Below are 24,014 nucleotides of genomic sequence, written 5' to 3' on the forward strand. Positions count from 1 at the left end.
GCAAGTAAGAAATGCATCCGAGGAGCTGGAGAATCGATGTTTTGGGCATCTCCTCTTCGGATGCTGCTTGACCGGCTGTGCTTTTCCAGCACCACATTCGTGACTTTTCTCCAAGTAAGAAATGCCTTTGGTTTATTTGTTGGGATAGAGTCAAACTTCAAACTTTTTCCCTTCATATGCTCTGGGAGGCAAATGCCTCGTGGTGCTATCGCTAGACTATTACTGCAGAAGCTTAGAATGTTCTTGGGACCTCGGTTCAAATCCCACCATGGTAGATGGTGGAATTTGAATTCACTAATAATCTGGAATTAAGAATCTATTGATGGCAATTGTTGGGAAAAACCTGTCTGGTTCACTCATGTCCTTCAGGGAAAGAAGTCTGCCATCTTCACCTGGTCCAGCCTACATGTGACTCCATAACCACAGCAATGTGGTTGACTCTCACCTGGCCTGAGAAATGGCCTAGCAAGCCATTTGTTTCAAACAGAGGCAACTAGGGACAGATAATAAATGCTGGCCAGCCAGCAACTCCCATGAGTGAATTAAAAAAAGACCAAACTGCTTCAGTGACTCTATATGGATTTTTTTTATGAATAAAGTGTATTTTGAATTTTAAACAATTTTTTTTCTCTCTGAAGGTGTTGAATCCATGGAATTTCCTTTGCCTAAGAGCAGAATGAAGTGTGATTGATTAGATGGCTTACAGTGTGGAAACAGGTCCTTCGGCCCAACAAATCCACACCGACCCTCCGAAGAGCAACCCCACCCAGACCCCTTCACCTAACACTATAGGCAATTTAGCATGGTCAACCTGCACATCTTTGGATGATGGAAGGAAACCCACACAGACAGGGAGAATGTGCAAACTCCACACAGCCAGTTGCCCGAGGCGGGAATTGAACCTGGGTCTCTGGCGCTGTGAGGCAGCAGTGCTAACCACTATGCCGCCAAGATTAGATTCCCTACAGTGTGGAAACAGGCCCTTCGGCCCAGCAAGTCCACACCGATCCTCCAAAGAGTAACCAACCCAGACACATGACTGACTAACACACCTAACACTATGGGCCAATTCCCGTTACCTGCAGGCCTTTGGACTGAGGGAGGAAAGCCACGCAGACACAGGGAGAACGTGCAAACACCACACAATCACCCGAGGCTGGAATCGAACCTGCAACCCAGCTGCTGGAAGTCAGCAGTGCTAACCACCAAGCCCCGTGCCTCCCCGCTCATTGAATATTTTAAAAGCAGATTTATATAGAATCAGGGCTACCAAGCAAGACAAAGGTTATCACGGTGAAGAGATTTGAGGCAACAGTCAAGTCATCCATGATCTAATCAATTGGTGAAGTAGCTTCAAGAGGCAGATTAGCCTGGTCCCACTCCTAATTCAAATGTTGTATGTACATACACTTTTCTTGCCTTTGAGTTTCCTTGTTAAAGTCCAGAAGATTAAAAACAACATGACACAAGTTCCTGTGAGCCTTAACATTAGACCAGCCATTGTTTGGAGATAACAAAATATTGTGAGACAACATTTTTGTATTGTGCTAGATATAAATAGACTGCTTCACTCTGTATGCTGAGCAGGAGTTCACAATGTCTGACTGAAAAGACAAGTATCATAATCAGTCATTGAAATATATAAATCAAACAGTGGTTTGCAGATAAGAGGTGATGCGGGGCTATAGGCAATGTTTTGCCTACAGCAACCTACTGCAAGATTATCCTCCAATGGAAGCTGTTCTCTTACTGGTGCAGTGTGGAACGAAAAAGTACCGATCATAATTACGATAAGAGTTACACAAACACTTTACAAGTCCATTATAACAGTGTATATTGTCCAGGGGAGTAGGGAGTGGGCACTGTCCTATTTATACATCACATGAGCTACGAGAAAAATTTCAAATAAAAAAAATGAAAATAGCAAACTGGTTATGCAACCGAATAAATTAAACTCTGTTTCTGCCATGTTTAAGTTATACCAATCTCCTTCAGTGTCACCTTTTAAGTTCGAAGCAATGAGCAGTAGATTATTTGCTCATTTCAAAGTTTTAATCATTTAACCAGGATAAATGCAGTTAAAACATTGAAATAATTTTTTTGGACATAGTTAAATGTATTTAGCCAAAGAGACATTTTGACTAAGAAGGAAGGCATTCATCCTACTGCATCATGTTTTCTATGTTTATTGACTTAAGAAAAATCAGGTCCTGGGCCTAATAAAATAGCCAAACCCAAAATGTTAATTTGTCTTTCTCTTTCAGGCACTGACTGACCAGCTGTGATATGTTTTTAGACATTTTCGGTTGTCTTTGTAGATTCATCATTTGTGACATTGCTTTGTACATTTATAGGGAAAAAGAAGTCAAAATTCAAATCTTTCAAGAAGCTTTTTGTTAAAAAGAAGAGAAAGGAATTTGTTGTCAATGCAGAGAAGCCAAATATGAAGATGAGCCAGTCAGCAGGTGATGTCACAATTCCAGAGTCTGTCATCCCAGAGCTTGGGGAGAACGATCAGGGGTAGGACATTTAACAGAACTGAATTGTCGCAAATCTTAATTACTGTTGCTTATCAATTTTACCAAGAGTAAATCACTTTCATATTTCATGCTGTTGATTTGCACATGTTGACAATGTTTTAATGATTTATTTGAAAGTAAGGGAAAATGATATCCTAAAGCCATTGTTACAGTGCCTGTGAAATCTAGTAACTAACTTGGCGGGCTTTATGTGAATTCTGAGGCATGATATTTGTTGTAATGTCTGTCTTCGAGCTCTTCAGTTAGCAGTATTTATCATCACTGGTTCATAAAACGCCCATCCTAATTACTTTGGAATATGAAAATGATGTGCATATTTTGATGTAAAATATGATCTTATCCTGAAAGGTTCAACAAGGTTGATTATTTAGCTGTCAATTGCTGCACCTTTTATTGTATAATTGTCTGTGAATCAATGCGATTCCTCTAAAGTATGCCTCAAATGACAATGTTTGATAAATAGTTCACCATCCTCACACAGAAATTGCATTAAGAAGTACCCTGTTAATGATCATGCCTTGACTTGCATATTATGGATGATGTGATAGTCAGGACTGCCCTTGCAAATTGATGGGATTGCTTTCTTCTTGTAGTGAATAAGACCAGTAAAAACAGTGAAATTTAGATGAGTCTCAGGAATCATGTTCAAATGGAAATATTAAGTGTAAAATATTAATTAATTTCAAGTCATTGGAGGGGCTTGTATTAATTTCTGTTTTACAATGCCAGTCTTTTTCTTTCAGTTTAAAAGGATTTATCTAAGACTAACAACAGAGAGCTGCGTTAATGAATGTAGATTAACTCCAAGCTTCTAAAGCAAATTGTCTGAGAGTCAAGTCTCTCTGAAAGGGCTGATGCTGAGCTAAGAACACGGGCAACAAAATGGGCTGTATCTTCAGTACTTGTTTCACTTTCAGTCTGCTTCCTTTAGTTCAAAATTATTCTTTGCAGTATAAAAAAGTGGGAATTTGATCATTTTAATTAAGTAATTCAAATAATATGACAAGATTAGAATTTAATGCTTAAAATAATTGAAGTACTCATTTGCAGACAGTGATTGTGAATTAAGGATAGGGTATTTCCATTTCTCTTTTAGCATTGCCTCTGACAATTTAATTTATTTTCTTCTGTCATTTATTTGAAAAGAAGTGAACTAGAAAGACCAATAGAATAACACTGTTCTACATTAAAATGTGCAAAGAAATAATGATTTTCATTTATATAGAGCCTTTTCTGCCACCAAGTACTTTACAGCCACTGAAAGCATTTGAAGTGTATTCAGGGTTGTGATATACAGTTATTCACAATCCAGCCAGTTTTCAAACATGCACAGCAAAGTGATCGTGACCAGATTAGCTGCTTTTAGTTGAGGGTTGAATATTGACCAAGACTTCCTGTTGTTCTTTAAAGTAATGTCTGCTCTTGGTAACTTCCTCACCTGTGTCAGAAATTTCTAAGGTTTGTGTGCAAAACACAAGTTCGATGTGTCCAATGTAACACTGAAGGGCTGCTGTATTGCCTGAGGTGCTGCTTTTCAGCTGAGACATTAAAATGAGGCTTTATCTGCTTGTCCAATGGATGTAAGTGATCCAATGTCACTACTTTGAAGAAGTACATGGGAATCATCCCTGGCATCCAGACCAATTCTTACACTTCACAAGTATGCCATTGCTTTTAAACCATATTGTACTATCCAGTGGTCATAAAAGGTGCCGCAAACTTTACACTCTAAGCGTTTTCATTGGCTGTAAAGTGCTTGCTGACACAAAAGGCTCTATATAAATGAAAGTTGTCATTTTTTTGCACATTTGAATGGAGAATAGAATGCACAATGGTGTTAAAGTTATTTTCTATTGGTTTTTCTAATCACTTTTTCTCAACTAACTGACAGAAGAAAATAAATTTTCATTCTGTGGGATTTTTAACAAAAGCTAGCTCCTATTGGAAATCATGTAACAATCAATGGCAGTACCTTGCTAAGGGCTGATCTGGAGGCACTCCAGAATTGTAAAGGAAGATATAAAATTGAGTCAGGCTTTAAAAACCAACTTGCGTAATAGTTATATAAAGGGAGAGCAGCAGAGTTATTTCTTACCCTGAATCTGACAGGAGTGAAAACTCCAGGAACAGACTTGCCTGTAGCTGTCTCTCTCCAGTCTGGGTAGAGCAGCCATTGCAAATTATCCCAGCCTGCAAAAGGAATGGTGATGAAAGGCTGGCCAAGACCCCAAATGGCCTATGTAAAACACAGCAGCCTAGATTACACTTTTATCCCGAGAGGTTTAGCTATCTGTAGAGTACAACGATAAGTGCAGTACACTCAGTGGGGGAGCAGGCAGTGCAGATTGAATAACCAAACTCATACTGTTGTAGCTCAATGTCTGACTATGTGATTTTGGCTGTCAGTTTGGAGGTTTGGATTTGCCACGCTTTTCCTTTCAGAGTGGATATGATGTGAACACACTTGCTGAAAGTTTGCAGAGTGCTTTTAATCTGAGGCCTTAACGTGACCTATTCTTTGAAAGGAAGAGAAAAAGTTAGCTGGACTTGGGCCACAGGATGTCAAGCTCATTGCATTTGGGGAAAAAGAAAATCAAATATTTTCTCTAAATAAATTTACTTCCTTCCCAATCTGCGTTTGGAAATTTGACTTGAATTTTAAATGTTATTGTCCAGTTTATATTTTCAGTGTAGTGCCCGCACTTCCTTCATAGTTCAAAATAAGAAAAAAACCCTTTCATGGAAACACTTTAAAAATCTTTGCATCTTAGCAACTGTCTTGTGCTGTTATCATAGAATCATTGAATCAAACAGTATAAAAGAGGCCATTTGGTCTATCAGATCTACACCAACAAAGCTACTATAAATCTACAGATGTTATGATGTTTTAATTGCTCATCCAAGTTCTGTTTAGAGGTTGTGAGGTTTTCCACCTCAACCAACCTCCCAGGCAGTGCATTCCAGATCCCCACCAGCCTCTGGATGAAAATTATTTCCTTAAGTCCCCTCTAAACCTTCCAACTTAAAATTATGTGGCCTTGTTATTGACCCTTCAATGATGGGAATAGCTGCTTTCTGTCCACTCTGTCCATGCCCCTCATTATCTTATAAACCTCAATCAGATTGCCTTTCAGCCTTCTCTACTATAAAGAAAACAATCCAGCCTTTTTAGTCTCTCTTTATAACTAAGGTAGACAAGCAGAAGGCTGGAAGAACACAGCAAGCCAGCCTTTCTTTGTAACTAAACTGCTCCATCCCAGTAATTCTGGTGAGGAATCTTCTCTGCATCCCTTATGTACAATTACATCCTTCCTGTAGTGCGGTGACCAGAACTGCACATAGTATTTCAGTTGTGGCATAACCAAAGTTTTGTACAACTCCAATATAATCTCCCTGCTCTTATAATTTAACTGATAAAATTATGAGGTGGGATTGCACAAAAATGGCCTGTTTTCTGTATAATTTAGAAGGTTAAGGGGTGATCTGATCAAAGTCTTCAAGATATTAACAAGAAAAGGCAGGGCAGAGAAAGTGTAACCATTTCCACTGATTGGGGATTCTAGAACTAAGGGGCATAGTCTGAGAATTAGGGTCAGACTGCTCAGGAGAGATGTGAAGACCTTCTACACACAAGGGGTGGGAGAAACTCAGAACTCTCTTCCACAAATGGCAAAGGATGGTGGATTAGTTGTTAATTTTAAATTTGATAAATATTTGTTCTACAAAGGCATTAAGTGATACGGGCCAAAGGCTGGTATCAGGGGTGTAAAACCTCAGCTTAGCCATGGTCTCATTGAATGGTAGAACAGGCTCGAGAGGCTGAATGGCCTATTCCTCTTCTTATGTTCCTACAAGAGCAAGTGTCCCATGTCCTTCTTAACTACCCTATTAACCTGTTCTGTCACCTTCAGGGATCTGTGGACAAGAATCCAAAGGTTCCCTCTGCTCCTCTGAGCATTCTAGTGTTCTGCCATTTATTGAGTACTCCCCTGACTTGTTACTTCTTCCCAAATCATTGCCTCACATTGATCTGGTTAAATGTGATCTGCCATTGATCTGCTCATTTGACCAATCAATTTATATCCTCCTGTAACCTTAGGCATTCTTCCTCACTGTCAACCGCCTGGCCAATCTTCATGTCCATAAGCTTGCTTATCATCCATCCGCAATGTTTTCTCTTATGAGATTTATATTTATCATGAGCAAGAAAGGATCCAGCACCGACCCCTGTGGTATACCACTGGACACCAGCCTCCAGTAGCACAAACAACCTCCAACCACCACCTTGTGTCGCCTGCCACTAAGCCAATTTTGAATCCGATTTGCCAAGTTATCCTGGATCCAATGTGTTTTTATCTTCTCTATTATGACTAGCACGATCCTGCTGCATACAAAACAGTGAATTATTGGATACAGCAGTCCTTCTTTCGTTATCCATCTCATTGGAATTAGGTTATGAATTTGCATTTTTACAATTATGGTACTTACCAATAATTATACCCAACTATTCTAATTTAATCTGCTTAGACTGCTGGCTTAAATTACAGAAAAGCCTGATCATCCCTATTTTCATTTGGTTTAATTCAACCGCATTCTTTGTTATGCAAGAGGCCAGTCAATGGTTATTTGATGAGCATGTACTGAAATTTATACATTTGGGTAATTGGTAATTTGATTTAATTTTTCTAATGAGGTGAAATTTATTTTTCGATAAATGAATTTAATTTGTGCAGAATAGGACTCCTTAAAAAATATGGAATCCTGCCACAATACTAACAAAGTAATTGTGATGAATGTGGAGTAGCTCAGTGCGCAAAGTCTTCAGCTCTCTTTCTGAGACTGGTTTGTATATATTGTGAAAAAGCTGTTAATGAGGGAAACAGCTATGGTTCTGTGACCCGCTGTTTTCTTGCTTGTGCCCCACCCACTCTTCCCCAGAAACCTTCTTGGTGTTTTAGTGGGTGTCAAATGTTTTAATCTGTTGTCTTTCAATCTCCCAGAGTTGCAAAGCTTCCTCCTGAGAATGGTTAAAACACCTGGAATGTACCCTCTGACACCTCAGGGCAGTGTTTTGGAAGATTCATTCTTGGAGATCATCATGTTGCTATTGGGTCTTGTCAGAGTCTGAATAGATTATCATGGGAGCAATTAAGAACAATCAAAAACAGCACCATATTTTGTCTTAAATTTGGAGGAGTTATGATTTTTTGGATATTGCTGTTTTTGTCGTCGCTGCTAATAACATCTTCTGTATAGGTTTGATATACTTCCCCCAACATTTTGATTTCTAGTGCATAAAATAGCATAATCTCTGGGTTTAATGTACCTAGTCTTCAAGTGTGTTCAAAATATCATCAGAAAAGGGAATTCAAGTTGGAGTTTTGCTTATCTGTTAATGTTTAGTGGTCAGCATTGTCCTAAATTCTAATGTTGAATTCCCATGATACAGTACAGCCTCTGCTGGCCATTAACGATGTTGTTAATGGAACAAATTATCTCAACACGACGTTGTTGACGCTTTGTGTAGCTACAGCATATGGTACAGTCGTCTTGTTTGTTTCCTCTTATAGTGCTTACAAAATTATCATGGGAACCAGAGCCCTGTCACATGACAGTATCTTCATCCCAGACACATCTGTGCAACAACCTGATAAGCCTGTTCGAGTGTTTTCCCAGGAGAATGTCTCTGAACCTATCAAAGCTTTACAGGTAATGATTAAGTAATATCTATGAACACATGCTTTAACATCATAACAAGGTTTATAACCATAGAGAGTGGCTTATGATGCAGTCAAAACAGGTTGCCTATTAACTTATAAATCCTTCCCAACATATACAATTGTAGCTGGTAGGAATGGGAAAGCTTCCTGGTCAACCATGTGTGGAATGAAATTGGAGATTAGTTTCTAATCAACCACTCTACCATCACTACCCATAGTTCCAGACTACAATCTGCATGTAAAATTGTCTGAAACCTCAGCAATCTAAACTCTTTGGCTGGGGCTGCAGGCATTGCAAGTGCAATTTGTTCAATTCACTGAATGCCAGTGTGGATCAGATGGTGCCAACAGCGGCTCAGTGGTTAGCACTGCTGCCTCACAGGGCTAAGGACCTGGGTTCGATTCCAGCCATGGCGACTGTCTGTGTGGATTTTGCACATTCTCTCCATGTCTGTATGGGTTTCCTCTCACAATCCAAAGATGTGCAGGTCCGGACATGCTAAATTGCCCATTGTATCCAGGGATGTGTCCAGGTGGATTAGTCATGGGAAATACAGTGTTAAAGGGATATGGTAAGGGGGGATGGTGGGTGAGGCTGGGTGAGATGCTGTTTCGAGGGCTGTTGTGAACTTGATGGTCTGAATGGCCTGCTTCTACACTGTAGGGGTTTTGTGATTCTATGAACAGTCCATGGGTCTATCCCCATTCTGACTGGAGTGGATCGGGAGCCTGCTTCCTTGTCCACCCATGGTGGAGGTCATGGCACCGTGGGCCAGACCTGTCTTTGGCCCGACTCCATTGTGAGTCCAAACAGTGAGCTGTATTCTTTAGTCCATGGAACATTTCAGATGAGTTTATTTCTGTCCTTGCCTCATGTCCTCCCACATGTCCTTTCCATCAAGAGTCACTGTTAGAAGTGGGCATGTGTTGATAATCTAATTTGAAGGAAAGCTATACTGCAACAGTACCTTTTTAGCTCAATTCAAACAATACTACCACTGCTTATGTGATGGTTATAAAATTACCATTGTGGGGGTATAATCTAACACTGAGCACTTTTGATAACCCTATCATATTATTTTCCCATTTATCACAATCAGTATTTCTGAATGATGAGTGAACTGTAATTCAAGCTGAGGACAACTAGGCGTCCAACAAAGGAGTTTGACTCTGGCTAGAAGGCAGTTTACTCACATTAGTTTTATATGCCATGGTTACTATGTCAATATTAATCCTTATAGCAGACCTACTTCCCAGTAATGTCATCCTTCTGCATTATGTTGAACTTCTAAACAAATAAGCCATACAAGTCTTGCCAATATTCAGGCTTGAAAAATAAAGAACTATTTCTTACCCTATTTGACAAAAACAGAGGCATTACCACAAATGCATTATTTACTGCGGCCCTTATTGACAATTTTCATTTGGCATCATTTTCCAGTTTGTTTACTTACAAACCACTTGCCTCCTGACGATTCTCTTGGGATAATGCTTATTGACAAAGATAGGAGCTCACCCTGCCACTCTCCTACGGGGAAAATAGGTGAGAGGCTGACGTAAGATTATTTGGAATTCATATCCAAAAATTACTTGAGGTACAAAGGGACTTGTATTAAAAAAAGCCTACTAGTTTGACAAGTGAAGAAGCCTATTAATTCACATGTTTATAAAACATTGCAAGTGAATTAGCTTGTAACCTAAAAAAAAGCCATAACAGTAGCTCACATGATAATTTCCCTTCCACTCTGTCTCATGTAGCACAGTTTATAAATCACACATTGGGTTAAAGAAACAGCACTGACTAGAGGAGTCATTAATAATTGCACTGTAGGTGCAATACAGGTGAATATTGCAGTTGGAAATCGGGATTTCTGCCCTCCCTGTGGCTTGTGTAAAATAAATTCAGGTGCGATCATGTCTGGTCACTAACCTGAGATTACCGTGCCTGTCTCTGATAATATGAAATTCAAGAAGGTGTTGACATCAGCAGCATTCTGACCATTTTAAAAAAATCTTATGAAAGACCATAAAACAGAGGCACAGAAGTAGGCCATTCAGCCTATCGAGTTTGCTGCACCATTCAATAAGATCATGGCTGAGCTGATAATTTTCAACTCCATTTTCCTGCCTTTTCCTCATAAGCCTTGACTCCATTACTGATTAAACATCTGTATCTCTGATTTGAATAAATATAATGATCAAACTTCAAACAACCTTCTGTGGTAAACAATTTTATAACTTCATTACCCTTTGAGAGAAGAAATTCCTTTTCATCTCTGTCTTAAATGGGTGACAATTTAATTTATTAACAAGCCAATTGACTGGTGTTTTACATTACTCATTCTGTATTTTGGGTTCGGAGTGACCCTCCTCGTGGGAGTAGTGTATACAAGAGAAATCTCAACAAGCAGTGAACGGGTGAGAAGGTGGAGGAGGGAGAGGATAAAATCTGGCCAAGGGCAGGCATCCCCTGTGATCCTGGCACTTGTGGGAGCTGCTGCTGTTGAGTAACGGTATGCAAAGAGGAGAGACATCAGCAGTTGGACAAAGGCTTAATATATCTCCAAATGCCAGGGCACAAGATCCTACAAAGACAGCCTCTGTCCGTCAGGAGACAGGCACCTCACTGTATAACATGTTGGCTGAGAGGTTTGCCTCCAGTTGTGTTGGTAGACATCTTGTACTTGTGGTGTTGAAGGTTATGCGACTTTGGTTTGATTTTGCCTAAAGGTCCTTCCATGCATTATCCGGAAAACCTTGTGAGATATCACAGGCAGCAGTCCCTCACTGCATAAAGGATTTGCAGACGCTATGTTGTGGCTTGCTCATGAGCCAGGTCATTATGAACAGCTACAAAAAAGCAAATGTAAATGGAATTAATCCAATTTCAAATTAGATACAAAAAATGGCATGAAGTGCAGCAAAGCAAGACTGGATTCAGAGAGAGAGAAAAAAAACGACAGAAAAGTAAAACAAAAGACATTGTCCTGATTTTCACTTTTAAAGTCCCTGAAGTAATGAGGCTGCTTGAATGTCATAGTTTTAGGTTGGCAATAAGTATTAATTAATATATCATTTGAACTATACTTAAACTTCAAATGATGAGACAACTTTCTGTGGCAAGTTCAGTTTGTGTCTACTGTGTCAGTGAAAACAAACATAGTCTATCCACCTATCTTCATAGCTAAAATTCCCCATACCTGGCAATGCCCTGGTAAACCCTTTCTGTATCCTCGCTAAAGCATCCACATCCTTCTAGTGGTGTGGTGACCAGAACTGTATGCAATATGAGCCTCAAGTTGAGAAGCAAAGCACAAAAATGGAAAGTGCTGAGATGGGTCAGTTGAAAGCCCAGTCTTTGTTCTCAGGGACTTTGTCCCCATGAATTGTGATATTTTAGATCCTCTGGCCCTCACACCCTATCCCTATCAGCTCATCATGCTGTCCAATGCTAACTCATCCATCCTGATGGTCCTTTCTTGGCCTCATTGCCAATCTATGCCAAATTAAGTCCCTTCCATGCCCATTCACTGTGTACACTGTGAAGAACCAAGCAACTACATAGTAACAATGGCATGTGCAGAACTGCTAAAAAAAATGCTCCTTACAAATCTTCTTTTGAAAATACAAATGTTCTCGCAACCCCTGTTGAAGTGTCAATGAGACAGTTAATTAGAGTATCAATAGCAGAAGTTTCAAGTATGCTACAACTTTTAATCTTGTACAAATAAACATTTGAGACTTAACAAAAGAGATCACAGGAAGAAACACTTATAATAAGCACTTAAAGATTTCAGCCAAGCAAAGAAAACAGTTCTCTGCAGCCGTCAAAACAGAATACCACTGAGGTAACCCTGTTATGAGTCTGGGCTCTCATTATGTACTTTTTTGAGTAGTTCCGCACATGGCATTGCTACTTTATGGCTTATTGGGTCTATATGTCACTTAAATGTAAAAGTAAAGTGGCCATAATCTTATCAGACCATCGGGCTGCTCTCTCATTAGAGAGAGGTGACTGGTGTTGAGTTTAACCGGAGAGTCACCATGCCTCAGGCGAGGAGAGAAGTAGTAAAGGTGAGTGATCTGCACAGTGATTTCAGATGGTGTACACTGTCTGAAATACAGCAAAGCAGCAGGATATAACAAAATTGTACCAAAACCTCCTTCAGCATTCCTCTGATGTTCATGAGCAGCAAGTCATGGAGGGGCTGATGTAACCCAACATAAATTTTTGGGGGCTGCTTAGAGATGCCTATCCCTGCAATGACCAGGTCAGCTTGCTGTGTGCACCTTCTCCTGTGCCAGGGAAGGTTGGTGATACTGGCAGTGAGGGTTGAGATCTGGGAATGGCTCCCTTCCTACCATTTTTAACAACTTTGAAGTCATGACATTGAAAATGCAGGTCTGAGACTCATTGTGATGACGGTCTTACGCAGGGCTGTCTCTTTAACATTTAGAAAGAATTGCTGCGTCTCAGTCACCATTTTAGTTTTGAACAACTTTGATTTTTATCTTAATTGCTGTATAGCTTCAGTAATTATATGCACATTGAATTAAATTCACTGTAGGTTACATGTTGTCTGATCGGTTTAGAACAAAAGTGATCATAGTCCACCTTGGTGTGCTGCTACAAATAATGTGAAATGGGTTGAGTGCTTTGATTCCTAATTCAAGGCAACAATCCAAGCTTATCAAGAGGAATGCATACTTCGGTATCCCAAAAGGGTCAAAGTTTGTTCTCATTATACACATGGCTGCAGAGCAGTCATGAAGATTAATGTTTAACACATGATTAAATCCACCCCACTTGTACAAGATGTATAAGATAGCCAATGTGGACAACCAAACCAAGACATTAAAGGACTTTATTAAAGTCTGTGAATTTTCTTTTTTACAGAATCTACCTCCCCTATTCTTAACCCACCATCACTGAATATAAGATGGCAGATTGTTTATGGCTGCTATTCACTTTGAACAGTTTTACTTAAGAGCAGGTCTATGATTGATTAGCTTTCACATGCAACTGACTGTAACTGATTAAAAGATACTTGTAAGAGCAGTGAAGCATGCAGCAATAGGCCAGTCAGGGCTCTCACTGATAATCTGACATTTAATTCCTAAAAGAAATCAATATAAATTTATTTTTATATTTATTACAGTTAAAGGTGCAACAAAACATTAAAGTGGGACCACCCCCGACATTGATTCCAGCAACAAAGATGGAGGACGCTGGTGCTAGTTCTGAAGATGATGGATTACCCCACAGTCCTCCAGAAAGCTCCCCTCGCCATGAAATCTCAACACAGAGCTACTTAACTAAGGTACAAAGCTCTCAATGTCCAATTACTCAAATAATGTGTAAATTCAGTAACCGGACAACTAAGCAATGACGATATGAACCAGCACTCCCTGTGGGAAATAAGGCTTCCGGAGATTGTATCCCGGAAGATCAGGATGTGTGCATTACTCCTAACTGGAAAACACTTCTCCTGTTTCTTTCTTTGTTCACAAGAGGTTGAATGGTTTATCAATAGAACAGTGCCATGAATATGGGTCAGTGGGGGTCATTTTTAATGTAAAAGACAAAGTACATTGGCAGGATTCTGATCAGCCACTATCTTGCAATCTGATTTCTATTTCTGAAAATGGGGATATGTATATGGTGGATGGTTGATTTATTGTCGCCCATTTTGCTGACAATATTATTCCAGTCTTCTCTGTCAGAAAGTGAGTGTGCTTGTCTTTAAAATGAAGTACTAATGTGTCTGGGACAGTTAATGTATAAAGATAGGGAAATCTAGGGAAAGCAACATGAAAGTTTATACTTCTCTGCTGCAAATTTCAAATTTAAAATATACTAAAGGCAATTCACAAGCTGCCCGTTTTCAAAAAGAGAAATGACAGATTTGAATCAAAACCTTTAATGAGAACAGAAGGCCTTGACTCACATCATTAAGTCGTCTTTTCACTTGTCAGGTACTGGCAGCTGCTTTGCATTTCTGGCATCATTTTCTTTAAGTGAGAATACGATTAACATGTTGAATGAACTAAATAAAGAGGAAGAGCTACTTAATTACATTATGTGTTGCTAAATAATTTCTTGCTACAACATACTAGAACTCATCAATTGTCTCCAGTCCCCATCCCTCTAGGAGGTTGTGTGTTTCCCAGTCCATTTTTGTTTAGTTGAATTTAATTGAATTTTCAATAAACACATTTGCGCCTTTAATGGTTCTTAAATTATTTAATTCTCATGTTTTTTTCCTCAGTGTTAAATAAGGATAGATGTTGCTAGCTATTAGCTTTTATTACAATTGTATCTCCATTGTCCTTTAAGCTGGGAACTGGGCCTTTGCCAGAGTAGGGCAGGTCATGTCTCAGAATCAGCACAGGAGGTTGTACCAGAGGCATCAGTTCCTGTGGGAGGTAATTTAGTTATTTATGCCTTTCACACCTAGCTGTGAGCACGAAAATAAATCTTTATATCAAAGGGTTCAATAAGTACAATCAGAATTCTCTCCCAAAGGGCATTGTGGGTCTGTCCACAACAGGTGGACTACAGCAGTTCAAAAAGGCAGCTGACTAGCGCCTTCTCAAAGGCAACTAGGGGCAAGTGATAAACGTTGGCACTACCAGCCACACCCACATCCCAAAAGTGAATTAAAATTTAACTATTCCAGGATGAAAAGAACTTCACTGAAATAAATGCGAGTGCTCATTGGGCATGTTCATACCATGAACTCATGACTTAAACAGGGACTTTATTTAGGCCAAAGTAGAAATGCAAATTTTATCACGGGCTGTGTCCACTTGGGTTGCTTTAAGGTGAGGAGTGCTGAATTATGGGGGTACAATCTTTATTGATTGATTAATTTGCATTCCCAAGAGGCTGGAATGTATAAATACATGTGCATGATACAAATAAGGAGAGCTGTTGTTCATGGCAAGAAAGGGTACTGTTGTGGTGCAGTGGTAGTGCACCAGGAAGTCCGGGTTCAAGTCCTACCTGCTCCAGAAGTGTGCCATAACATGACTGAGCAGATTGATTAAAGTAACTGCATGGCAGGAAATCCAGGGTAAACCTAATCCCTAAATATTCTGGGCTTGATTTGACACTGGGCAGAAGTGGATACTGCAGATGCTGTAGTTAAGAGTCTAGATTAGAGTGGTGCTGGAAAAGCACAGCAGGTCAGGCAGTATCTGAGAAGCAAGAAAATTGATGTTTGGGGCAAAAGCCTTTCACCAGGAATGCCCAAAACATCAGTTTTCCTGCTCCTTGGATGCTGCCTGACCTGCTGTGCTTTTCCAGCACCACTCTAATCTTGATTTGACACTGCCCCAGTGGCAGATTTGAAGATGGGGAGGCTCATTAAACCCAGTGGGCAGCTTGTGTGCTGCCTTTCTGCCCATCCTTGCCCTGACTGTAACTTTATCTTAGTAGGAGTGGTGTCAGGTGGCCTGCCCACTAGTAGGCAATCAAGTGAGTAATTATCGACCAACCTATTTCCGTAGCTACAGGAGGATCCCTCCTTAACAGAGGCCCTCTGTGCTCATTGGAGAGCTCTCCAGGAGTTTACTGCACTCAAGAAAGCAACCCTCACCCTCATTCCATCCCTGTGGCCTCAGTTTTGAGCAGCCCAAGTTGATAGCTTCCAACCTCCCCCTCATCGCAGCTCAGTGTCCTTAATCCAGCAAGGTATTTGCTGCAGAATGGAGCATGGCCTTCATTTTGAACAAAGAGAAATGCTGGACTGAATTTTCCTGGCCCATTAGTGACAAGGTGGTGAGCTGGCAATCTACTTCAATTAGATGAATCAAATTGGCAAAGATAACCTGGGTGATCAGGTCATAGTGTGGGTTTTAAGATAGTTCCTCAGAACAACATATTCTAGAGGCAACCAAAGACTAGCCTATTTTAGATCCAGTAATGAGCAATGAGATAGAATAAATTAATTACATCATAGTAACATGTGTCCCTATCATAACATGATTGATTTCAGCTAGAAGGAAAGAAGAATGGGTCTAAAACTAGTGTTTTAAAATTAAATATTAGAAATTATGATGCTATGAAGACTGAACTGGGAAATTCAGTTAAGGGTTAGGTCAGTCATGATCCAGTGGCAGACATTTAAGAAGATATTTCTTTTTGCAAAGGCACATTTAAATGAGAAAGACTCTTGGAAAAGGACGAGTCAAAAAGTGTAGCTCTCGGAAAGCACAGCAGGTCCGGCAGCACCCAAGGAGTAGGAGAGTCAATGTTTCGAGTGTAAGCCCTTCATCAGGAAGGTGGCAGGGGAAGAGGGCTGAGAGATAAATAGGGGGTGGGGGTGGGGGTGAGGTTAACGGTAAGATAGGTGGAATGGTGATAGGTGGACACAGATGGGAGGTGATTGTGATCGGTCAGTGGGAAGGATGGAGTGGTTAGGTGGGACGGAAGATGGACAGGTCAAGAGGGCAGTGCTGAGTTGGAGAGCTGGATCTGGGATGGGGGGGTGATGGAGGGGAGATTTGAAAACTGATGAAGTCAGTGTTGATGCCGCACGGTTGTAGGGTCCCGAGGCAGAAGATCAGGCATTCTTCCTCCTCCAATCGGCTGGTGGATTTGATTTGGTGATGAAGGCAGCCCAGGATTTTCATGTCCTTGGTAGAGTGGGAGGGGGAGTTAAAGTGATTGGCCACAGGGCGGTAGGGTTGGTGGTTTGTGTGGATCAGAAATGATCCCTGAACTGCTCCACGAGTTGGCACTCGGTCTCTCCAACGTAAAGGAGACCACATCGAGAGCAACGGATGCAGTAAGTGAGGTGGGAGGATGCACAGGAAAATCTCTGCCGGATTTGAAATTTTCCTTTAGGGCCTTGGACAGAGGTGACGGGGGAGTTGTGGGCGCAAGTTTTACTCCTTGTGTGGCAGCAGGGGAAGGTGCCGGGTGTAAAGAGTGGGTTGATGGGGAGCGTGGACCTAATGAGGGAGTCATGGAGGGAATGGTCTCTGCAGGACGGAGATAGGGGAGGAAAATATATTTTCGGTGATCGGTTCTGACTGTAGGTGGTGAAAATGGCAGAGGATAGCACCCTGTATCTGAAAATTCCTGGGTGAAGTGTGAGGACCAGGGGGTTCTATCCTTGTTGCAGTTGGGGGAAGGTGGGGTTCAAGTGCAGTGGCGTGGGAAGTGGAAGAGATACAATGGAGGGCATCATTGATCACATGGGAGGGGAAATTACCGTCCATGAAATAGGAGGACATCTAGATGTGGAATTGCTGCTCCTGGGAACTGGTACGGTGGAGGCATGGGGAATTGCAAGAAAGGGTTTGCATTTTTACAGGAAAAGGTTGCATCATTCATAGCTGAGTAAAGAAGGTAAGGGTAATTTCAAACTGAAAAATAAAGTATTCCAGCCAACTCCAGATTAAGTGAAGATTTTACATTACAAAAGTAATTGATCTTATCAATAGGGTTGAAAACAAAAAAAAATTAAAGACAGTTTAAATGTGAGATTACGAAAGACCAGTCATGTTAAACTCTATCTATTCTAAAAAGTGATATCTGTCCTAGTCAGAAACTGAACCAACACTAGTTTGAAGAAATCCAGCTGATCTGTGTCAATGCACGAGCTGACAAACTGTCCCACAGTTTCACTATTTTCAGGGAGTGGAAGAACACGTAGTGTCTAACCTAGTTCTGATGTGTTCTAGCTTGAAATTGTGACCCCCCCCCCTTGTCATTCTAATCTTCTTAGTTGAAACAAGATCTCTGCACAATTTCCATCTAATCACTTCATCATCTTGTATAGCTCAATAAAATTACCTGGAGGTCTCTGCTTCTCTAAAGTGTGACACCTCAGCACTAGGAGCCTATCTTGGTAACTATGATGACCACACTATGTAGTACATTTTCACTATTTTTAGAAATTTACTTACTAGCCAATTTATTTTGTACATTCTCTCTGAGCTATGTCCGATTGTTAAGATGAGCAGACTTTTTAGTTTTATTCTGTATAATTTTGTCCATTTTCATTTGACTGAACCTTTTCCTAATTCCATCCCACAGTACTCTGACCCTTACAAGAATCATAGCTCCTTGACTTTAGGTGGGACACTCAGCGAAGAAGAAGAGCAGGTAAAAATTCAAAATTCCCAATTTTGGGAGGACCCTCAAAAACCAACATAGGAAATAATTAGCTGTGAGCATAAATGTCCCATTTTAATCAGAAGACCCTTGTATGCTGCTTCAGAAAGCTGCATGTAAGCCTGCCAAGCAGGCTTTGTGAATGGTGCTGGAATATTGCTTGTTCAACCCAAACACAGAATCAAATTCTACCTTTTCAATATCTTTGAAGCAGCTGAATGAGATGTATGGTTGTGAGAGTTCACTTAGTATATGGTGCAAGATAAATCACAGCATCCGTAACAGAAAGAGTTTGGGAGCTTAGCTGATTCAAAACAGAAAATTGTCAGAGAATAGGAACTTTCTTTTTTAATTGATTCAGAGTGTGTGGGCATCACTGGCCAGGTCAGCATTTATTGTCCATCCCGAAGTACCCAGAGGGCAGTTAAGTGTCAACTACATTACTGTGGGTCTGGAGTCATGTGTCAGACCAGGTAAAGACAGCAGTTTCCTTCCCTAAAGCAGATTAGTGAATCAGATGAGTTTTCCTGACAATTGACAATGGTTTCATGGTCATCATTAGATTTCTAACTCCACCATCTGCCATAGTAAAATTCGAATATTGGTCCCCCGAACATTACCAGGGTCTTGGATTTAATGGTCTAGCGATAATATCATTAGACTGTCACCTCCCCTTAACTGTAGGAGTTTGCCCTGAATGTACATAGTGGCACTGAAAGGGTATAAAAGTAAGGATAGATCAATATATGATCACATTCCTGAGTTTTGCTGCATGCCTCTAACTGTTTTATCTCTTTAGTTTACTTTGTTCATGAATTGTGGCACTGTTGACTGGGCCAGTATTTATTGTCCATCCTGAGGTGTCCTTGAGAAGGTTTTGAACTACTGCAGTTCATGTGGGGTTAGGATACCCACGGGTTCCCACTGGAGGGGGTTCCGGGTTTTTGGCTCAGAAAAAGTGAAGAAATGTTATTATTTTAGTGTGGCTTGCAGGGGAACTTGCAGTTGGTGGTGTTCCATTCATCCATAGCTTGAAGTTCTAAAATTTTCCCTGCCATTGATGATAAACTAAGTCCCCTTGTAACGGTTTAACAGTCCTGCAATAGACAGTAAAATGCAGAAATTTATAGTACTGCTCCTCCAGGCCCTGCAAGGAAAATCTAGGCCACCCTCGGTCTGGAAGCAAGCATTTCTTTCATGAGACGCTTCCTTCTCCACAAGATGGCAACAGGTAGCCCTGAGGCACATGGAGTCATAGGGATGTACAGCAAGGAAACAGACCCTTTGGTCTAACTCATCCATGCTGAACAGATATCCTGAATTAATCTGGACCCATTTGCCAGCATTTGGCCCATATCCCTCTAAATTCTCCCAATTCATGTACCCATCCAGGTGCCTTTTAAATGTTGTAATTGTACCAGCCTCCAACGCTGCCTCTGGCAGCTCATTCCATACACGCACACTCTCTGTTTGAAAAGGTTGCCCCTTCAGTCCCTTTTATATCTTTCAACTCTCATATTAAACCTATGGCCTCTAGTTTTGGACTTCCCTACCTTGGGAAAAGGACTTTGGCTAATCACTCTATCCATGACCCTTGTGATTTAATAAACTCCTTTAAGGTCATCTCTCAGCCTCCTATGCTCCAGGGAAAGTAGCCCAAGCCTATCCAGTCTCTCCTTTTAGTTCAAACCTTCCAACCCCGGCAACATCCTTGTAAACCTTTTATAAACCCTTTCAAGTTTCACAACATCTTGCTTGTAGCAGAGAGGCCAGAATTGAATGAAATATTCTAGAAAAGGCCTAACCGAAGTCCTGTAGAACCGCAACATGACATCCCAACTCCTATACTCAATGCACTGACAAATAAGGGCAAGTGTACAAATGCCTTCTTTACTTTCCTGTCTACCTGCTACCCCATTTTCAAGGAACTATGGGCCTGCACCCCAAGATGTCTTTGTTCGGCAACACTCTCCAAGACCTTACCATTAAGTATAGAAGTCCTGCCCTGATTTGCCCTTCTAAAATTTATCTAAATTAATCTCCATCTGCCACTCCTTAGCCCATTGCAAATTTGATCGACATCCCGCTGTATTCTGACGGTATAGTCCTTACATGGATGACAGGTCATTCACCCATGCATCAGTAGTATAAAAAGAAGGTTCTGATGTAAAATTTGCCCTGTCCACTGTTGTATGTGCTACAGAACCAGCTACTAATGGCAGTACAGTGGCTGAGTGGTTAGCACTGCTTCCTCATAGTGCCAGGGATCCGGGTTTGATTCCAGCCTTGGGCGACTGTCTACATGGCGTTTGCATATTCTCCCGTTGTCTATGTGGGTTTTCTCCAGGTGCTTCAGTTTCCTCCCTCTGTCTCCATTGGGAACGTGAGCTAGATTCCTGTTTTTCTGTATGATATCGTTGGACTGGGTGGAGCTTAATGTAGTTGCTGACATTAATCCTTTCAGGACGATTATCTTATACAAGGGTTTCATCTTCTGTATGTGGTAAACTAACTGATTCCTATAGTTTCCAACTAGGATTTAGCATTGCCCCATCTGAACCGTGTCCTTCATTCAAAATAGTTTTAATCATTGAAAAGTTCTTTTTAACAATATCATACTTTTCTGTATGGTCTGTTATGCTTAAAATTAGCTTTCACTTTAGTACTGAGTTGTCCCGTAAAATATGTCATGTTGTGACCACTACTTCCATGGTATGTGTTCTATTCCGTGACTCATAACCAGATTTAGCAATCTTGTAGGTCCACAGACTTACGAGTCGAGGAGCGAGTCCTGTGCATGTTGCAGGAATTCAGGTTATTTTATCAGTCTCTGAATGAGTGATAAAATTGCCTGAACAGACATATTTTTGATGCTGCTTGTCTTTCTAATCTTTCTGTAAAATGTCTCTTTCATTTCTTTCTCATAATTTGCAAGCCTGAAATCTGTTACCACCAATACTACAGGGCTTTTGTTTGAACTCCAGCCATAATGACTGTCTGTATCCCTTCCCTGTCTTTATCTTACTTTATCTTTCCTAATCTTCCTCTGTATAAAATGTTAACATTTATATTGCTTCCAAAGAATAGATGAGGCAATACATAATTGTGTATAATAATTACTGGCAGGAACACAACGCAACAGCTTTATTGAGATTGTTAAAAAGTCTTTGTTAGTTAGTGATAATCTGAAAATGGGATGTTATGAATGAATTCATTTAGTTTTTCTCTACTTCAATGTACTAAATTACAAGTTTGAACAATGCATGATTTTTGCCATAAATTCTGCCAGCGATATCATTCTACACTCTTCCCTTTGTGAATATTCATTCACGGAGTTCCCACCATAAGTCTAATCAATCCCTGACCTTGAAACTGGATAAGTTTGTAAACTGAGAGTCAGTGTTTCCTGACTGGAAGCTTGACATATTAAGCAGTGATGGAATCTCCAAATAGATGATATCTGTCTTTCTTTAGTTACCTGAGAGTCTTTCAATATGATTTATTAACTGAAAATGTCAAACGAGAAATTATGGACATGAAAAGAACCTATGACCCACGCAGTATGTCCTATGTGGTCTGCCTTTACTGTCACAGTATGTAGACTGCCCACTTTTTCCAGAAGCCATGTACTGTCCTGGAAGAGGGAGGAAAAACTGATGGACCCTCAGAAAAGGCTGTTGTCAAGAACAGAACAAAGAGGATAGAGAACCATCTATGGCTGCAGTTACATGGCAGATACTGACCTGAAGCTCATGGCTGAAGATTCAGCTCCATTTGGTCCAATAGTTTTGCTGCAAGTTTCAAAATGAACTCCAGTGAATAGAAAGGAATTGTGTATCTGTGTTTTAAGTCCAGGTGTGAGTGTCTACTTAAAATATTGAAATAACTTTTGCGCAAGTTCATCTTGAGCAGGCATGCAGAGGAATACCATATAGACCCAGATTTGGCACCAAGTTACACAGATCATGGTAGGGATTCTTGTGGCAGTGCTCCTACCTCTGAGCTATCAGGCTTTGTTCAAGTTGCACCTATACCAGAGGTATGTCATGCCACATCTGAACAGCTTATTTAAAACATATTTACTTTGGTAATTGTGACCAACTCAGAATTAGAACGAACCCTGGATTTAGACTTTCACTTTATATTCCAACAAAATAGCCCTTTTAATATATATCCAAGACTATTTTACAGACTAGTGAATCAAGTGTGCTACCGGATATGATTGATTTGTCAATTTTTATTGTGTTTTAAATGAGTTCCTGTTCGTAAACACAATTTTTTAAATGTGTCCTAATACTTTAACAATAGAGTCGGTTTTACAAATAGAGTACAAGTTAAAATCCACTGAAAAGTGTTATACCATCATAATAAATCTGTTAACGTTGTTACATTGCTATTACAATCAATTGAAGTTATTGCTTGGAATAAATAAGTGCATCAAAATGTTGGTTCATGTTCGACCGTTGGTATAACTACGTTAAATAAAGTGATTAAAGTAGCCATTGGAATTACCAATTATTCAGTTGAAACATATTTGAATATTTACTTTAATAAAATAAGTCTTTCATAATATAAATATATAAAATTTATGATAAAATGTGACCCATGAAAGAAGTGGAGGTATTTTATTTGAAAATGACAAAGTTCTATTACCGATGCCCATGGAAGGTATTTTCCACACAGCAGAAACCTGTCTACAATAAATTAATGATCAGCAAATGAATCAATTTATTGGTTTTCAAGAGGAATGTTGATTTGGAGAACTCAGAGCTCTTTGAATCATGCATGAAATCTTTGCAATACAAGCCTGAAAAATTGAATGGTAGAAAGGGCCTTGGTTTAACACTCCATTACATCTTCCACACTGCATTTCTTATATTACAACAACCTGTATTTATATACCATGTGATAAAACATTCCAAGTTACCCCTCGTTGCGATATTGGGACAGATGACCAAAGGTTTGATCACAGAAGTGTCTCAAAGGAGAAAAAAGGATAGGACCCAATTTTAATAGGCTTCTGTTTGCACAGAGCTGAATAAGTTGATGCCTTGCCCTTGGAGGCAGAGAGATTGAGGGAAGAGGTTTCCAGAGTTCAGGGTTTTAACATCTGAAAGCATGGCTCCCAATGGTAACAATTAGATTTGGGAATGCTGCAGAGGCCAGAATGAAAAGAGTGTAGGTGAATTGGAGGGTTGTGGGGTTGGAGGAGATTACAGCGATGGGAAGGTGTGAGGCCATGAAAAGATTTAAAAACTTGAATGAGACTTTTAAAACTGATGCATTAATTAACTGGAAGCCGAGACAGGGCAACGTATGGCTTAATGCAGGCCAGCATGTGGGAAGCAGCATATTTGATGACCCCCGGCTACAAGGGTTGGCCTGTGGGAGGTCAGCCTTAGAATATGTCGGAATAGTCAAGGGTTTGTGTGAGACTTTCAACAGCAGATGAGCTGAGGCGGGGCATAATTAGGCAATATTAGGGAAATGTGAGTGGGCGGTCTTAATGATGGTTGCAAATATTTGGTTGGAAGCTCATCTCAAACATGACATCAAGATTGCCAGCAGTTACCAAGGAGTGGGCTGGATTTGATGGCAAGGCTTGGAATCTTTATTGATACAGCATTG

At 40.3% G+C, this 24,014-nt stretch overlaps 1 protein-coding gene across 5 annotated transcripts in view; it reads left to right on the forward strand.

Annotated features, from left to right (window-relative positions):
- The window catches only part of LOC132816523 (CRACD-like protein), a 153,606-nt gene that overhangs the window by 94,463 nt on the left and 35,129 nt on the right, over positions 1-24,014 (forward strand). For 4 of the 5 annotated variants that reach the window (XM_060826223.1, XM_060826220.1, XM_060826221.1 and 1 more), the window contains 4 exons: positions 2,355-2,520; positions 8,111-8,249; positions 13,420-13,581; positions 18,309-18,377. In XM_060826223.1, the coding sequence (XP_060682206.1) occupies positions 2,355-2,520; positions 8,111-8,249; positions 13,420-13,581; positions 18,309-18,377 (536 nt within the window). The remainder of the gene's footprint in view (positions 1-2,354; positions 2,521-8,110; positions 8,250-13,419; positions 13,582-18,308; positions 18,378-24,014) is intronic. The other variant, XM_060826224.1, reaches the window with a different exon arrangement.

The sequence above is a fragment of the Hemiscyllium ocellatum genome, chromosome 6, assembly GCF_020745735.1.
Source record: "Hemiscyllium ocellatum isolate sHemOce1 chromosome 6, sHemOce1.pat.X.cur, whole genome shotgun sequence".
NCBI lineage: Eukaryota > Metazoa > Chordata > Chondrichthyes > Orectolobiformes > Hemiscylliidae > Hemiscyllium > Hemiscyllium ocellatum.